The sequence below is a fragment of the Myripristis murdjan genome, chromosome 13 (genome assembly GCF_902150065.1).
Source record: "Myripristis murdjan chromosome 13, fMyrMur1.1, whole genome shotgun sequence".
Lineage (NCBI taxonomy): Eukaryota > Metazoa > Chordata > Actinopteri > Holocentriformes > Holocentridae > Myripristis > Myripristis murdjan.
In genome coordinates this window covers 37,296,760-37,311,256 of record NC_043992.1, presented here as the reverse complement: position 1 = coordinate 37,311,256, position 14,497 = coordinate 37,296,760, and the positions used below count along the sequence as shown (strand labels likewise).

Here is a 14,497-nt window from a genome sequence, read left to right as displayed (position 1 = left end):
CAAAATAGTCTTATTAGTGCTGTTGACAAATTATTTGTTGTCAGTATGTTTGTCTGAAAAGGGGCAAGATTAATTCGTAAAACAGATCAAAAGTTCAAAATACAGACTCCACAGTGTATAAACAAGATGTCAGATTCAAATTTGGAAGTGAAAGCTGCACATTGCTGCACACTGGATATTCACCTGGTGCAAGGTTTGTTCATCTATATTACTTGTCATGTTTTTATTTAATATGAAAGAAGAGGGAAATACGATTCATTCAACCTTTATTTGGATTCGGGGAATCATTGAGAGCAAACCCTCATTTACAATGATGCCGAATGTACAACAACCATAAAAACAATACAGAATTTCAACACAAATAGCAAAAATACAATAAAACAGGGATTAAAACAATTGCAAAATACAATTGTGCACGACGAAAAGTGTGTTTTCATGACGCTTACCTGCACTTGTGTGCATGCAAACACCTGTCCCACACCAATATTAGGTCTTTTTTCTTGTGCCCCCAAGGAGGAGTGGCTGCTACTTTGATAGCAGCTAATAGGGACACAAATAAATACTAATAAAAAAAAAATAGAGATAATAGTCATTGTATGGTTAGTTATTACTGTTAGTTATTAGTATTATTTATTTGTTCGTTGACTTTATTATCCTTCAGTCCATGGTTTGGGTAAATGCTCAATTCTGCACATAGAACTAGCAGAACAATGTACTCTTTACTCTAGAGGTGCATGATTTATTCAGTTTGAGATACTCACAAAGTATCCAACACAACCGCAACACTCACATCAGCAGATGTACTCCAACACTGTGTGAACTGTTGCATCTAAACACATGGACATACACATGTTGAGTGAATCCCTTAGCTACAGCGAGATAGACCTCAGCCCCAAGACAATACAGAAAGACAATCTCTAATGTACGTACAGTAGTACAGATATTTTGCTGCAGACAAGATGAATTAAAGCTGCATAAAAAAAAAAAACTTGGACAACAGCAGCTCCAAATGGCATCAGGAGGTAACTGTTTGGCAGAAATCTTGTGTTGTGAAGTCAGTACACAGAACACAAGACGCTCACATTCACAAACCCAGCATCTAAAGCTCTTACTTTGAGTCCAGCTTTCTGCTAGTGCTGTGTTTACTTACTGCTGTTGTGGGGGCAGTTTGATTTTGTATTAAGTTTCGAGTGTACATTCCCAAAACCAGAATTCCATTTGGGCAAATGGGTGAAGCTGCTGGGTCTAAATGAGTGGGACTGAGATGCTTATCTCTGTTGTAGCTTCGCTAGTTTTTTAAAATCCTAATTATTTTTACACAGTAATCTTGCCCAGTGCATCTTTAATAGCACTTGACTTTTTTATTTTCATCAAGTGTTCTTGGTAAAGCAGGACGGCACTTTAAAGAGCAGAGTTATTGCAGAATGCAAAGGCTAAGACCTCCTGCTGTGGAGCTCAGAAATGATCCCACGCTTTGCATTATCTCTCAGATAAAAACTAGCAAAGCACATATCTTCCAAATTAATATTGCCTTCATCACCATATGGGAGTGTCCTCTTGTGGCTATAAAGCTGCTATATGGCCACTGTAACGGCTCTCTCGCTCAGCAGGTTTTAATGAGGGTCTTGTATGCCCACTCTCTGGTCCCTGTATAGGTGATACGTTCAGCAGCAGTCGGAGCAGCACCCCTATGGGCAGCATGGAGTCTCTGTCCTCCCACTCCTCCGAGCAGAACAGCTCCTCCAAACCGGCTTCCTCTGCGCAGCTCAAGGACAAACCCCTCATGGGCCATCGCCGAACCCCGTCCCAGCTCTCCAATGGACCCAGGAGCGCCCTGTGCGTCAGCAGCCCTGAGTCCAGCTCCAGGGAGGACGCAGGGCGCACAGACGGAGAGTCAGAGGACGCCCTCAGCCTCTCGTCGGTCAGCACCACAACCAGGCCGTCTCCTGCGCCCAGGAAAGCCCCTCACAGCCGCATCGACCTCAGGCCGGCACAGCTCAATCGCTCTGCTGCCCCTTCCCTGAAATCACTGCATGTCCCTGAAGGTAGCACCGCCTTAAATGCCCGCCGTGTGTTTTCCTGGGGGTAATAAAGCGGAAGCCCCAGTATCATTTTCAAGAATACATTTATCGACAGAACCTTGTTATTGTCTTTGTTCCCTCAGCATTTCACACTGTCGAAGTCTGACAGTTTCCCCTTTATTAAAGCAATTTTCAAACAACAGCACTCAGATCTCACATCAAACGCGGTGTATGTTCCCCCTTGTTGTCTGGGTTGCTCACTGTTTTTGTGCTGTGGGTGTCCGTGGTGTATGTTTTTATGGTTGAATTATATACAAAGTTTCTCTGTGTCTTTTACTGGCGCTTGTGAGTTACTGTTCGCATGTCTCCCTCAAGGTCGCGGGAGCTGCTCTGGATCTGCTCAGAGTCTGTCCACACTGGATCCCAAGGAGAGCTTCAAGCCTGCTGAACAACCCAATCTCCCACCCAAGCAAGTGATGCGCCGCAAGACGGAAAGCACATTCAGCAACGGCTACCAAAGACCTGGCTCAGTGTAAAGACTTTAAATAAAGCTAAGAAAATATACTAATGATAGGTCAACAAGAAAGGAGGAATCAGACGTCCTGGATGCTGATCCTTTGTGGTTGAAATTTGGGTTTTGCACCCCATGTAGTATTTGAAGGTGCACATTTTATTTTTTTTACACATGTGCAACAGGTGATAAAACTCTCTTTTTTCAGTATTCAGGAAGCTCATTTCCTCATTTCTTGTTTTGACAGTGCAAAAAAAAAAAAACATTTCCATGTCAACAAGTCACAGTCTCATATTTAGTCTCAAAATCTTGTTTTTCTTAAGACAAGTGAAAAATTCTTGCAGTGGGATGAGATCATCCCACTTGTTTGCAGAAATCTGAATCAAGTTTCATTTTCTCGATACTAATGGGCTGATCTGCTGACCATTTTTGGAAGCATTTTTGCCGAAGATAATGCACCAAACACTTGTAGATGTACCAAACATGTATTGTCAGCCATCAGACTGTTATATCTCCAGCCAAATATTTTTGATCTTGTTCTAGCTGTGTGATATGAGGGGCTGTGTGCGTGTGTGTATGTGTACAGTTTAACTTTCCCTCATAAAACATCTACATGTCAATAAGGGCTGACAGCGCTACTGCAGGAACATCTCTCTCTGCATCTCTCTGTTTCTGTTTCTGTCTTCCTCTCCCCTTCTAAGCCTTCAGCCCTCTTGCTCTGTTTATGCACGCTGAGCATGGAGAGGTCTCTGAGATCAGATGAGTATGTGCGTCAAGATTTATGCCTTTTCCCTGTGGTGGGAGAGCCGGCTTTAATTATGCTCTGCCTGCTCCGGGGTTGATGTGACCCAGCAGCAGTCTGCACTTATTCACTTGGGACAAATAGATTGTTTGACTTGTCGTGAAGGAGAAACCAGTCACACGGTCTCTCAAGTAGTTGCCTTGTATAGCTCCAGCCCAGCGAGCCCGGGCCCTGCTGTCCCCCTTGACTGTGAGGATCTAGCTCGCAGGGTCAAGTGCAGGCCTGTTATCTAGTTAAACTTAATTCGGCACCGTGGCCAGGCCGTCTCTGCCCAAGGGAGGGAAACTTCCCCTATCGTGTCGTCACGCCTTTCACCTCGCTCGAAACAATGAGAGCCCTGGCAGGTCCAAGAGAAAGTCCACAGACTTGTTTTGATTATGACGCCAGGTCAAAAAGGCATTTGTTTCACTGGCAGGCTGCACTGGATGATACATCCAAATGGATTAAACTGATAGCAGAGCATTATAGTAACTCTGCACTGTCTGATCAAACTGCATGTTTTGAGACGTTTTCCTTTGATGATGTAATTTCCCTAATAGTGCCTGTTTTGAAACAGCAGATGTTGATTTCTTTGATGAGTTCAAGAGGAGTCAACTTTTTTTTTTTTCTTAATGTTTTTCATGTTGTTTCAGGGTTGCCGCAAGAGCGCTGCTTTTTGAAAACGCCTCCTCAGTACAGTCTGCTCCCAGCGGAAGGTACTGTAGCTACGACTGTTCAAAGTTTTACCCAATTAATCACAAACTCATCTCTTTTTTTTTTTAACATTGGTTTGAAATCTGCCGTGACATACCATGTCTTCACTGTCTTTACAGAGACGCCAAGGCGATGTATTCCTGCGAGGCTGAGCACAGCCATGAGCTCAGCTTCCCCCAGGGGGCGCACCTCTCAAACGGTTAGCTCATACGTGTAAAACAAACAAGATGCTTCAAACTGAGGGTTACTTGCACCAGAATTCCTCATAACAGAGCAAATGGCAACTTGTGTTGGCTGATAATATATTTGAACAATGTATGCAAACAAAGTTTATCATATGCAGGCAGCACACTCAGCAGGGACTTGGCAAATTCCCAGTGTTATGTGGAGGCACAGAGTTCCCTGAGCCTCACACCCCCATACACACACAAAAGTCCAAACAGCCCCAGGATTTTTTATTACCTCTTGCCTTTTCCATGAAGCGATGACTTGGCCCACAACCAGGGCAGGCAGGTCACAGTAACCTAGTGATGGAAGGCACCAGCGCCTGTTCCCTCTTAACAGAGCCAGCACAGCCAGCAGCCAAGCCCAACTAACATCAACACACTCTCCCCAACCATTAACACGGCACACACAACATTTTTATTACCCTCAGCACTGATAGGCCAGTCTCTGCCTCTGCATCTGCATGACTTTGTCTGATTGTTTTAGATGATCATTTTGAGTGTTGTTTCTTGTATCATTACGGTGAATCTCTCAGGAATGATTAACTTATTGGCAGTGTGTGTGTGTGTGTGTGTGTGTGTGTGTGGGTGTGCATGAGCAAGTGAGCCTGCTGTCCTGGCTGTTGAAATACTCAGTAGGGGTCTAATTTATAGAGCAGTCTGACCCAGAATCTTCCATCAATGTTGATTATTCTTGCCAAAAGGAGTCTTGTATTATCTATTCAATGTAGGTCAGGGAAGTGGTGTTGCCAGAGACTGCTCTCAGGGTTTAGACAGGAGCTGGACATCCTTGAAAGTGCTTGAAACTGCCACACATTATAATTGCATTACTTTCATAGTAAATGGCTGGGTCAGTGACACATTTTGAAACCTTGCTGTTGTTGTTTTTCTCTTTTAATTTGTCTCCCTTCTGTAGAATGCTCCCACTAAACATAATGTTGCTTGTTTATAGCACAATAACATCTGATTTAATGTGATGAAGAGGTAAAATAATCATTTTTGGTGTATATATATGTCTATCTATCTACCTATCTATCTATGTATCTATATTGATATATCTGTATCTATATACATATATATCTATATATACACACACACATACATACAGATAGATAGATAGATACAGATATGTACATACATACATACATAGACTGTGCCACAGCCATTAGGTGCTGGAAAAGCTTGAAAATATTCTTGAAAAGTGCATGAATTTGATTTCAGGAGACCGGCTGTGGTCAAGTTTTATTACATGAGCTTAAGAAATGTCCTGCTTCACTCATCTCCCTTTTTTGTTTTTTTGTTTTTTTCCCTTAGTCTACCCTTCTGTTGAACCAGGCTGGCTTCAAGCAACATACGAAGGAAAAACAGGTTTAATTCCAGAAAATTATGTAATCTTCTTATAACAAGCTGGTAAAAATTACCACTTTTTTCATGGTATCCATGGAAAATATAATATGTGATGCGGCTGAATATGAACAATTGAATGTTATACAATTATTATTGTAGTGTTATGGTCAGTAACATGTGACACTTCTGCATCTTGTGCATTTTAAGTCTAAATCAAGCAGTGCAGTGACTTGTGCTAATGCTTCAAGTATGCTGTTATCAAACTCTTAAGTCCATAACTCCCTTTTTTGTAATGACTTCAACTGTGAAAAATTTGTGGAATTTGCATAAAGTGGTAGGTTTTGCTTTGGTAGTGCCTACCATAGCCCATTCCCAGGTATCAATGGATCAATATTTGCCAGATGTAGATATATTTTCTCTCAGCTGCACTGATGTTTTCACTCCCAGTATTATCCTAACAGGAGAATCACACAACAATCATATTTCATTTCACAAGTTTTATTCTCAGAAATATTTTATTCTCTAACCTCTTATTATATTGATATCACACATTCATCAAGTTCTTAATGAAAATCTGCACAGTTTGATGAACAGTTTTTCTTCTATTAATTGTAATTTAATAAAATATGATTTAAAATAAGGATACAGAATCTTCATAGAAAAGCAAGATGAATTCACACCTCAGCCTTTTCTTTTGGCTTTTTTTTTTTTTTTTTTTGGCTTTTTTTGGCTTGTGATCATTCAATCATGGAACCTGTTCACTGCCCAAGTGCACTTTTTTTTTTTTTTTTATATACCTATATGGTACTGTACATTTCTGCTCCTCGTGAGTTCATTTGTTGGTAATCAAAAATATTTACCTCTTGTCACTGTGCATTACTATAAATTATCACAACTATATTTTTATGTAAAACAGTGTTTTGTTTTGTTTTGTTTTTATAATGCCATGAATGCTGTGTGCATAAAGTGGAACCTTCAGAACTGGTACACGGGTGTACTAGCAATGACAACTTGGGCTTATGTCAGCCAAACTAGACATTCATCAGATTATATTATGTTAAATGTGCAGATTGATATTTAATTTTCTATTGTTGTCACAATATTTCCAAAATACAAAGTTCATAAATGTTGCCATTATTTCAACCAAACATGACAGAAAGAAAAAAGAAATAGCATGCTTTTTAATCATCAAGCGCCCTGCAATTATAACACACCGAAAGATTGCTCCAGAATAACGCTTTCTCTCTCTCAAAGGGCAGAGAATGTGCCAAGGTATTTGGGATCTTGCTCTTGCCAAGATCGGGGTGTTCTTTTCCATTTACATCCATGAGAAATGCGAGGTGGCCTTGAGCAGCGATGCTGGAATGATACTCCCTTACAATTTGAATTAGCAGGGGCATATCACGGATATGATACCCATAACCTGAATGTGAAACATTTGTTGTTTCCTTTTTCTCTTGGGTCAGGCAGGCTTGTTTCCTTCCAATCATCTGCTACTGTTGTCTTGACGGTGCATAAACCTGTCTATAAATAAACAGTGTGATTTATTAATCTTGTGGTGCATGTTTTATTAAGGATTAAGTTGTAGACTGTCTTACATTCAACATGTTTCAGCATCACCGTCATTGTGCTGGTTTCTCCATTTTTTTTTCTGTCTCTACTTCAGACACAGTTTGGATGTTTCTAACCTTCTTACCTGAGGTAATTGCTAATATTGGACTGATATATCCACCAATATTGACTTTTTTGTACTATTGTCTATTGAGCGGGGGTTTCTATCTGACTACAGCTACAAACAAACTTAAAACCTGTAATGCAAATATTCTTTCTTTCTATTACAGGTTAAATAAAGTTCTTTTTGTTTTTTTTTTTTGGCCCTTAAAGGTAGTAATCACTGCCAACGTTTCTCTTCCCCTGAATAGATGAGTCACCTTGCCTCAGAGAGCTGCTAACTGCACAAGAGGTTCATGTTTCACGTTTTATAGGCCATGATGGTCCAGATGATGTTCATGAGGCAGGTCCGTGTTGGTAAGAAAAGAAAATTGTCCAATATCAGTAAATTCTGTGGCATGAGAATTGGAAAAACTGAAGTATCTTAAACTTGAATATATACAGCATAATAATAATTCAGCTGTCTGCATTGCCAATACTTGAATTAATATGTCTGCTGGCCTCTGAAATGCCACATCAGTTGAACCCCTATACCAGCTGTATGCAAGTGGAATGGAGCAGGGTGACTACATCAAATTTTAAGTTTTACACAGAAGAGCTTTATTGATTTATCCATCTAAATTCATAATAATATTATAGAGATTTTTCGGAATAGGCCTTATCTCAGTAAAGCAGGCAGGCTAAAGGACATTAGAGGCAACGTGGCAAGGTAAAGATAACTGAAAACGTTGGATATGAGGGTATGGATATATTGGGTATGAAGAATCCAGTAACAGTGGGATAAATGATCCAGTCACGAGTAAAATGCCCTCCCAGAACCGCGATGCCTGCGTCGGCATCCTCACTTGCCGTGAAACAGGAGAGGCCTCACCATGCCTGCCAGGATTTTGGGAAGCTGGGATGCGATGACCTCTGACATCATCTCCGGGAACTCCACTTTCATGGCGTCCGCTTGGATGAAAGTGCTCAGGCAATACAGGTTGACCTTTTTCACTATCTGTCCACCAAAAAGAGATAATCGTGATTGGATTGCATGAGATACAAACGAAACAGCAGCTGTGACGTTGTGACCCTGCGAGGCGGCGGGCGTACCTCGTGCATGGCGTCCATCAGCTTGGTGAGGTGGTAGAAGCGCTGCGAGCTGGCCACCACGTCCTTCTCCCTCATATGGATGACCTTGGTCAGCTCTCGGATGTAGTTCTGTCTCATCTCGTCAAACGAAGTCTGGCTTTTCAGTCCCTCGAGAGGCACTGAGAACACACAGGACATTTGGTCAGAGTGTCAAAATACTCATTGGTCATTATGCATTTTTAAATCTGGAGGAGTGGATTACATAGATATAAAAAAAAAAAAAAAAGTTTTAAAACTTTTGACGTAGTATAAAGTAGGTGCCAATTAGCTGTGATTTTGTTAAACACTGGATGGCTTGTCCTGTTTTCTTTTCTTTTTTTTTTTTCTTTTGTTAAAGCCCAGTGATAAAAGTTGCAACATAAATCCCACCAAGGTCCAGTAATCCAGCCCAGCACTCCCCTTTTGCACTCCTCTACAGTAGATGGTCTCGAAGGTTTGCGGTTAGTCACTGCAGCGAGTTCAAACCGGAGGGTGAACATGAGGTGAAAAGTAATTCTGAGAGTCGAGAAGTACATTTGTTTCCTTTACCTGTATTGAGTAATATTAAGGCTTTCATGCAGAGAAACTCCTCCCGGGTGACTTGAAGATTTGCAAACTCCTGAGGGATGAACTGCATTGCCAAGCAAAGGTCGTAAATCGGAGATTTTCTCATTTGCTCCCTGACAGAAAAACACAAATGCTTATCGTTCTGAATCACAGAGGGGCTGTTTCACATCCCAAGTCTTTGCTTTGTAAATACTGACATGTTTTTTTTTTTTTCTTTTTCTTTTTTCTTTATTTTGGCATCTCTCAAGCATAAAATGTGAACTCAAAAATCAAAGGCCCAGTTAGGTTTTCTTGTGTGATGGAAATGACTTACTGGCTGAGGACCAGATCTGGTGCAAAGTATAAAAATTCACTGGTGACGTTCTGAAAGGACCGCCACCCAAGGCAGAACACCATCAGGTTCATCCACGAGTACTGGATGAGGGTCATCTGATCATTGATATGTAGGGAACGAAATCCTGTAAAAATAAGGAATCCTGTATCAGATCATCATTCAGTTTAACAGAGAGTATACACTAGAATGTCTTTATCCTGTCTTTATTTTACCTGCTGGTTAAGCATATACATTTTTAAATTGTGCCCCAAATTTTTTGGAAGATTAATAATTTGTCAATGACAGTAACAATTAATTAACTGATTGATTTATTTAAAACATTAAATTTTGCTATGAATTTTAACATTTGAGATATGGGTGGACATGTAAGACACAGTATATAGTATAATGAATTAATGCAATAACAGACGGTATTACCAAAAGAGAAAAAAACAAGTGGAGGCAATAGCCTACATCCATGTAATAAATAAACCATGGATTAATTAATTATCATAAATATTAATGAAACCAGTCATCAGTGAATCATTGATGTCCCTAATTTCCAGTTAGACTTTGGCTTAGCTTATGGATTTGATGCCAGACTTTTGAATAAATCTTCTCATCATCAACACTTCTCGCAAAAATCAACCATTTTTTCGCCACGTATCTTCCCCATATCTGATATTTATCCCATTACAAAGAGCCCAGTGCCGGTGTGTGAGGCTGAGACCTTGGGTGAGGCCGGCTGCCGGGTGCCCATGGTGACGGACTGTGGTGACCCTGAGCTGCAGAGAGACGTTACCTGGCAGAGACTTGGACCACCTGACGATCCACACCAGCTGCCTCTCGCACAGCCGGTTCAGGCTGTTGAGCAAAATGTGGGGAATATCGGACTTGGTGTTGTCGTGGCCGGCGTACACCGTGTCCGGTTCGATGTTTTCCAGGATGGTGATGAACTGCTGCGAGAAGTGCGCCTCGCGGATGCCCGGCATGCAGGACATGGAGGTCAGGGCCTGGTTGTCGCTGGACATGGTCAAGTGGGATTGGAACATCAGGGACGGGGCCAAACTCAAGGCTTTCAAGGCGCCGAAGCGTTTCAGCTTCCTGCCTGTGACATGAAAACAAGGTCGAGTCAGACTTGACGAAAGAGAGCAAAATGAGCATCCATGCTTAACAGAGCCTCAGCGTCTAGTTCCACAAATTGTCACTATGAATATGTGTCTTAATAAGGATTACAAAAACAATACTTGCAAAAAGAGCTTTTTTTTTTTTAATTCTTTATTGCCTTCTGATGTGAACACACTTTGAGCCTCGTCTTTGATGCTGATCATGATTTCAAAGTGTAACTGGGTGCTATGTAACCGATTTCTGTCTCCAACTAATTGACGTTGTAAAGAGGACATTAGATGAGCACAAAAAAGAAAACTAGCTAAATGGTACCTCCAAGCATCATCCCTGCTTGATAGCACTTTCGCAGGCGACACGCAGGGCAATTTTTCCTCCGAATTTTATCCACAATGCAGTCATTTCGCCCAGCACAGAGATAGCTATGATGGCCTGTTCAGTAAGAGAGCACAAACAATACAACACAACTGGCAGCGGTGCTTCATTTTCAAATATTGAAGGAGGAGAGTGCGCACACAGTGAAAGGGAAATAAGCTGGTGTATGGCTCTTAAATATTACACATGGCTACTCCACGCACTCAAACTGGGGCAGAATCATGGAGAGAGACACAAGAGAAAATTAGATAGAGGCAAGGCTGTGAGGACAGAGTGACACAGCCGTGGTTAGACATAGTGTCTGTTATATGTCTCCCATTGCAAGATAACGGGAAAAAAACAAGTCAGAAACGAAGAACACAGTGAACACTGGTCAATGTGATACTGTTGCTAATGACCTCCAATGACTACCATGGAAGGTCAATCAGATGTGCAGCGGTAATGCTTCTTCAGTGGATGCACAAATCAGTCGATAGGCCTGTATGTAATCACTGTGTTGTTGCAGATTAAATGTAATTAGGCTGGTCTATGAACCCCAATTTACTGCATTTCACAATGGCCTGATGAAACTGTCCTCCATAGCCTTAAATTGCAAACTACCCTTGAAATGACAGAAATGCTTTGGCAAATTACAAGATGTACTCTATTAGGGTTGCCAAATTTAACCCTTAGATGCTTAAGTGGCTCAAAATGGCTCAGCTGGGGTTTAAATCAGCAATATCTTCTCAGTGAAATCATTTCATTATTCCATTGCCAAAGTGTTCCTCATGTTTTTCGATATCCTCCCACTCAAGCTTAAAGATGGTTTTAGTATTACTACCCCCAAGTTTCTATAGGTCCAACATTTTGTAAACAAAGTTGTCCTTGCTCACCTTCAACCGCTCTTTTGAAAAAGACTTTACAGCTGCCACAGGTTAAAACCCCATAGTGGCATCCAGATGCCTCATCGCCACAGATCACGCACAGTCTCTGAGGTGGCATACTGTAGGGGAAACAAACAAACAAACAAACAAACATAGAATAAACATGCACATGAGAAGTCATCTTATGTGTGAATTTCCAAGACCACACAACACAAAAAATAGTTAATATATTGTTTTTTTTAAAGTTATATTTTTCTTACAAGTAAAAAAAGTACCAGTGGGATGAGGTGCTCTACTTTCAAGATTTCCAGCACACACTGCAAAAACGCAAAATCTTACCAAGATTATTTGTCTTATTTCAAGTCAAAAATGTCTTATTTCTAGTCAAAATATCTCATTACACTTAAAATAAGACATGATCAGCTCAGAAGTAACTTGTTTATAGACAATTGTCTCTTGTTTCAAGTGAAAATTCACTTGTAACAAGTGAAAATTTGCTTGTTTCATTGGCAAAATTTGCCAGTGGAAAAAGTGAAAATTCACTTGAAATAAGTGAAAATTAGCTAGAAACAAGAAACAAATTTTGCCAATGAAACAAGCAAATTTTCACTTGTTTCAAGTAAATTTTCACTTGAAACAAGATTAGACTAGAAATAAGACATGCAAGACAAATAATCTTGGTAAGATTTTGAGTTTTTGCAGTGCAGAGAAATTGTTTTCCAGAGTGAAGTGACAATATCTTGATGCTTGTGAAATGAGCAAATCATCTCTCAAGAATGTTCCCCACACGGATTAAATTATCTCACCAAGTCTTTCTACTTGTTTTGGATGAAAACAAGACCTGTGTTTATGAATGTAGACAATTATAAAGTTCTATGTGAAATGTTGAGTCTTACAGATATGGCATGGTCTACTTTTTGAAATATTTGATCCTAAAGGTTATTTTTAAAAGGTAATACAAGCATGGAGCAACATTCAAAGATGATGAAAATGTGGAAAACTCATTTGTGTTCCAATCCCAAGATCACTAGTTGTTTGGTGCAATTTACCCGGGGAATGCAGCGTAGTTTGGGGGACTCCTCTGAGAAAAGGCAGCGTTCTGGATCCCATCATAGACGCTGTGAGGGAACTGGTCCTCTGGCACGCCTGTGGACTGGCACCAGTACGGAGCCTCTGCCAGGGGGGGCTGCGTCGACCACCGGGGAACCTCGTTCTTGTACACCATCAGTTGCTGGGGTGCGTGTGCGTTAGTCATAGCATCAAAACCGAGCATTGCCTTTCCGGGTAAACTACATCTCGAGTCAGTCCTCACCTGAGGCAGCTGCTCCAGGTCTACAAGAAAGTTAGGAGAAGTTTCCGGCGCCGCTTGGGGACCCGCTGGGATCTGCGTGAAGCTCGTCGACTCTCCATCCCCAAGCCCCAGCTGCTGCTTCCTGTCGGTGTCATAACAAGCGTCAAGAGCACGGATTTCCGAAGATAGCTCGAAGACAGGACACGGGGTGTCCATAATCACAGATGGCTCCTTTTCGTCCTTAATGAACTTACACGCTCCGCTTGTCGAGGAGAGTCTCAAACTTGCGCCCTGCAAACTTTCTGGTGCGGCATCTTTCGCTCTTGGGACTTTGACATAATCCGGCCATGGCACACCATCAGGCTTCAGATATTCATCAGCACGACTGTAAAAATTTCTTGCAGCGACTGAACTATCGCCCACATCACAGTCTTTGTAGTTTGTGGCGTCGTTGCTTGAATTCGGGCCGTGACACAGTGCGCCAACGTTTCCAGAATTACGCACGGCGGACATGCAAGCCAGAGGCTGTGGTTCATTAGCTACGTTTGGTTTACTGAACCCGGATTCAATCAGGTCACCTACTCCGTTACTCCCATCTGTGGAATCTGCAAACGAAGTGCTGCTGCCCATTCCTCCGTTTATTTTATTTTCCATTTTATGATTCGTGACGCGTACAGGACTCACCAGTGCGCCTGGAGACTGGCCGATGTGCAATGACTTGTGGCACAGAGACTCTCCTGAAATCCTCCTCCCCCGTCGAGAAGAGGCTGTGACTTTTCTTTCTTTCTTTCTTTCTTTCTTTCTTTCTTTCTTTCTTTCTTTCTTTCTTTCACTCAAACTGGCGTCTGTTCTTTACAACTTAGTAACTGCTGTCCAGAAAAAGAAAGAAAAAAACAGTTTTTGCAGCGAAGGTCCACAGATTCAAACTGCGCAGTAACAATTTCTCAGACCACAAACTTAAACTTGAAAGCATATTTTGAAAGTTGACAAGCATACTTCCTGCATATCAATATCATGCTCCACTGTTGAATGGAAGTCAGTTTATCCTTATTCTCACACTTGTGTCCATTTGCAGATTTGATCCTGTAGATTTCTTTTCCTAAATGTCCAACAGCATAAATGGTATCTGAGGAATGAGTGTCCAGTCCAGGAAATTCACTGAGGCACACCACCCTGACACCAGGCATACAGTACAGTACAGTAGCCACTGAGGAGAAGTTACAGTGGATTAATGCAAGTCAGTCTTTGACATGGGCCCACAACAGTTAGTCTCCTCCCTGCCTGATGGCTGAACTTACCGTAATCATCATGTTTAGGTTTTTTTTTTTTGGTTTTTTTTTTTAATCTTCCTTTCTCCTTACTAAAACAGATAAGCCTTTGAATGAGGTAGTACAGGATTAGATTAGCTGATGATCAGTGGTTGACTCAGGCTGTTTGAAGGGCAGGGGTAAAAAAAATAAAATAAAAAGGGCACCTACTGCATGTCAGGAGGTCCCACCAGTGCACAGAAAGGTATGATGCCTCATATATGATTAAATAATCCTTCTCCAGAACAAAGAACAAAACTCCCAGTGAAAATCTAAA

At 41.4% G+C, this 14,497-nt stretch overlaps 2 protein-coding genes across 5 annotated transcripts in view; one reads left to right on the top strand and one right to left on the bottom strand.

Moving 5' to 3' along the window:
• The window catches only part of arhgap42b (Rho GTPase activating protein 42b), a 73,911-nt gene extending 67,615 nt beyond the window's left edge, over positions 1-6,296 (top strand). For 2 of the 4 annotated variants that reach the window (XM_030066803.1, XM_030066801.1), the window contains 5 exons: positions 1,644-2,045; positions 2,397-2,553; positions 3,967-4,029; positions 4,147-4,226; positions 5,566-6,295. In XM_030066803.1, the coding sequence (XP_029922663.1) occupies positions 1,644-2,045; positions 2,397-2,553; positions 3,967-4,029; positions 4,147-4,226; positions 5,566-5,654 (791 nt within the window). In that variant the 3' untranslated portion in view covers positions 5,655-6,295. Of the gene's footprint in view, positions 1-1,643; positions 2,046-2,396; positions 2,554-3,966; positions 4,030-4,146; positions 4,227-5,565 lie in introns of all 4 variants that reach the window. The other 2 variants (XM_030066802.1, XM_030066804.1) reach the window with 2 other exon arrangements.
• Positions 6,297-6,357: 61 nt separating this feature from the next.
• pgr (progesterone receptor) lies at positions 6,358-14,086 on the bottom strand. The gene is made up of 8 exons (XM_030066805.1): positions 12,672-14,086; positions 11,632-11,741; positions 10,700-10,816; positions 10,062-10,367; positions 9,260-9,404; positions 8,929-9,059; positions 8,362-8,519; positions 6,358-8,266 (listed from the first exon to the last, which is right to left on the bottom strand). Exons 1-8 carry the CDS (start codon positions 13,565-13,567, stop codon positions 8,111-8,113), a joined length of 2,019 nt encoding a protein of 672 aa, XP_029922665.1. The 5' UTR covers positions 13,568-14,086; the 3' UTR covers positions 6,358-8,110.
• Positions 14,087-14,497: the final 411 nt, after the last annotated feature.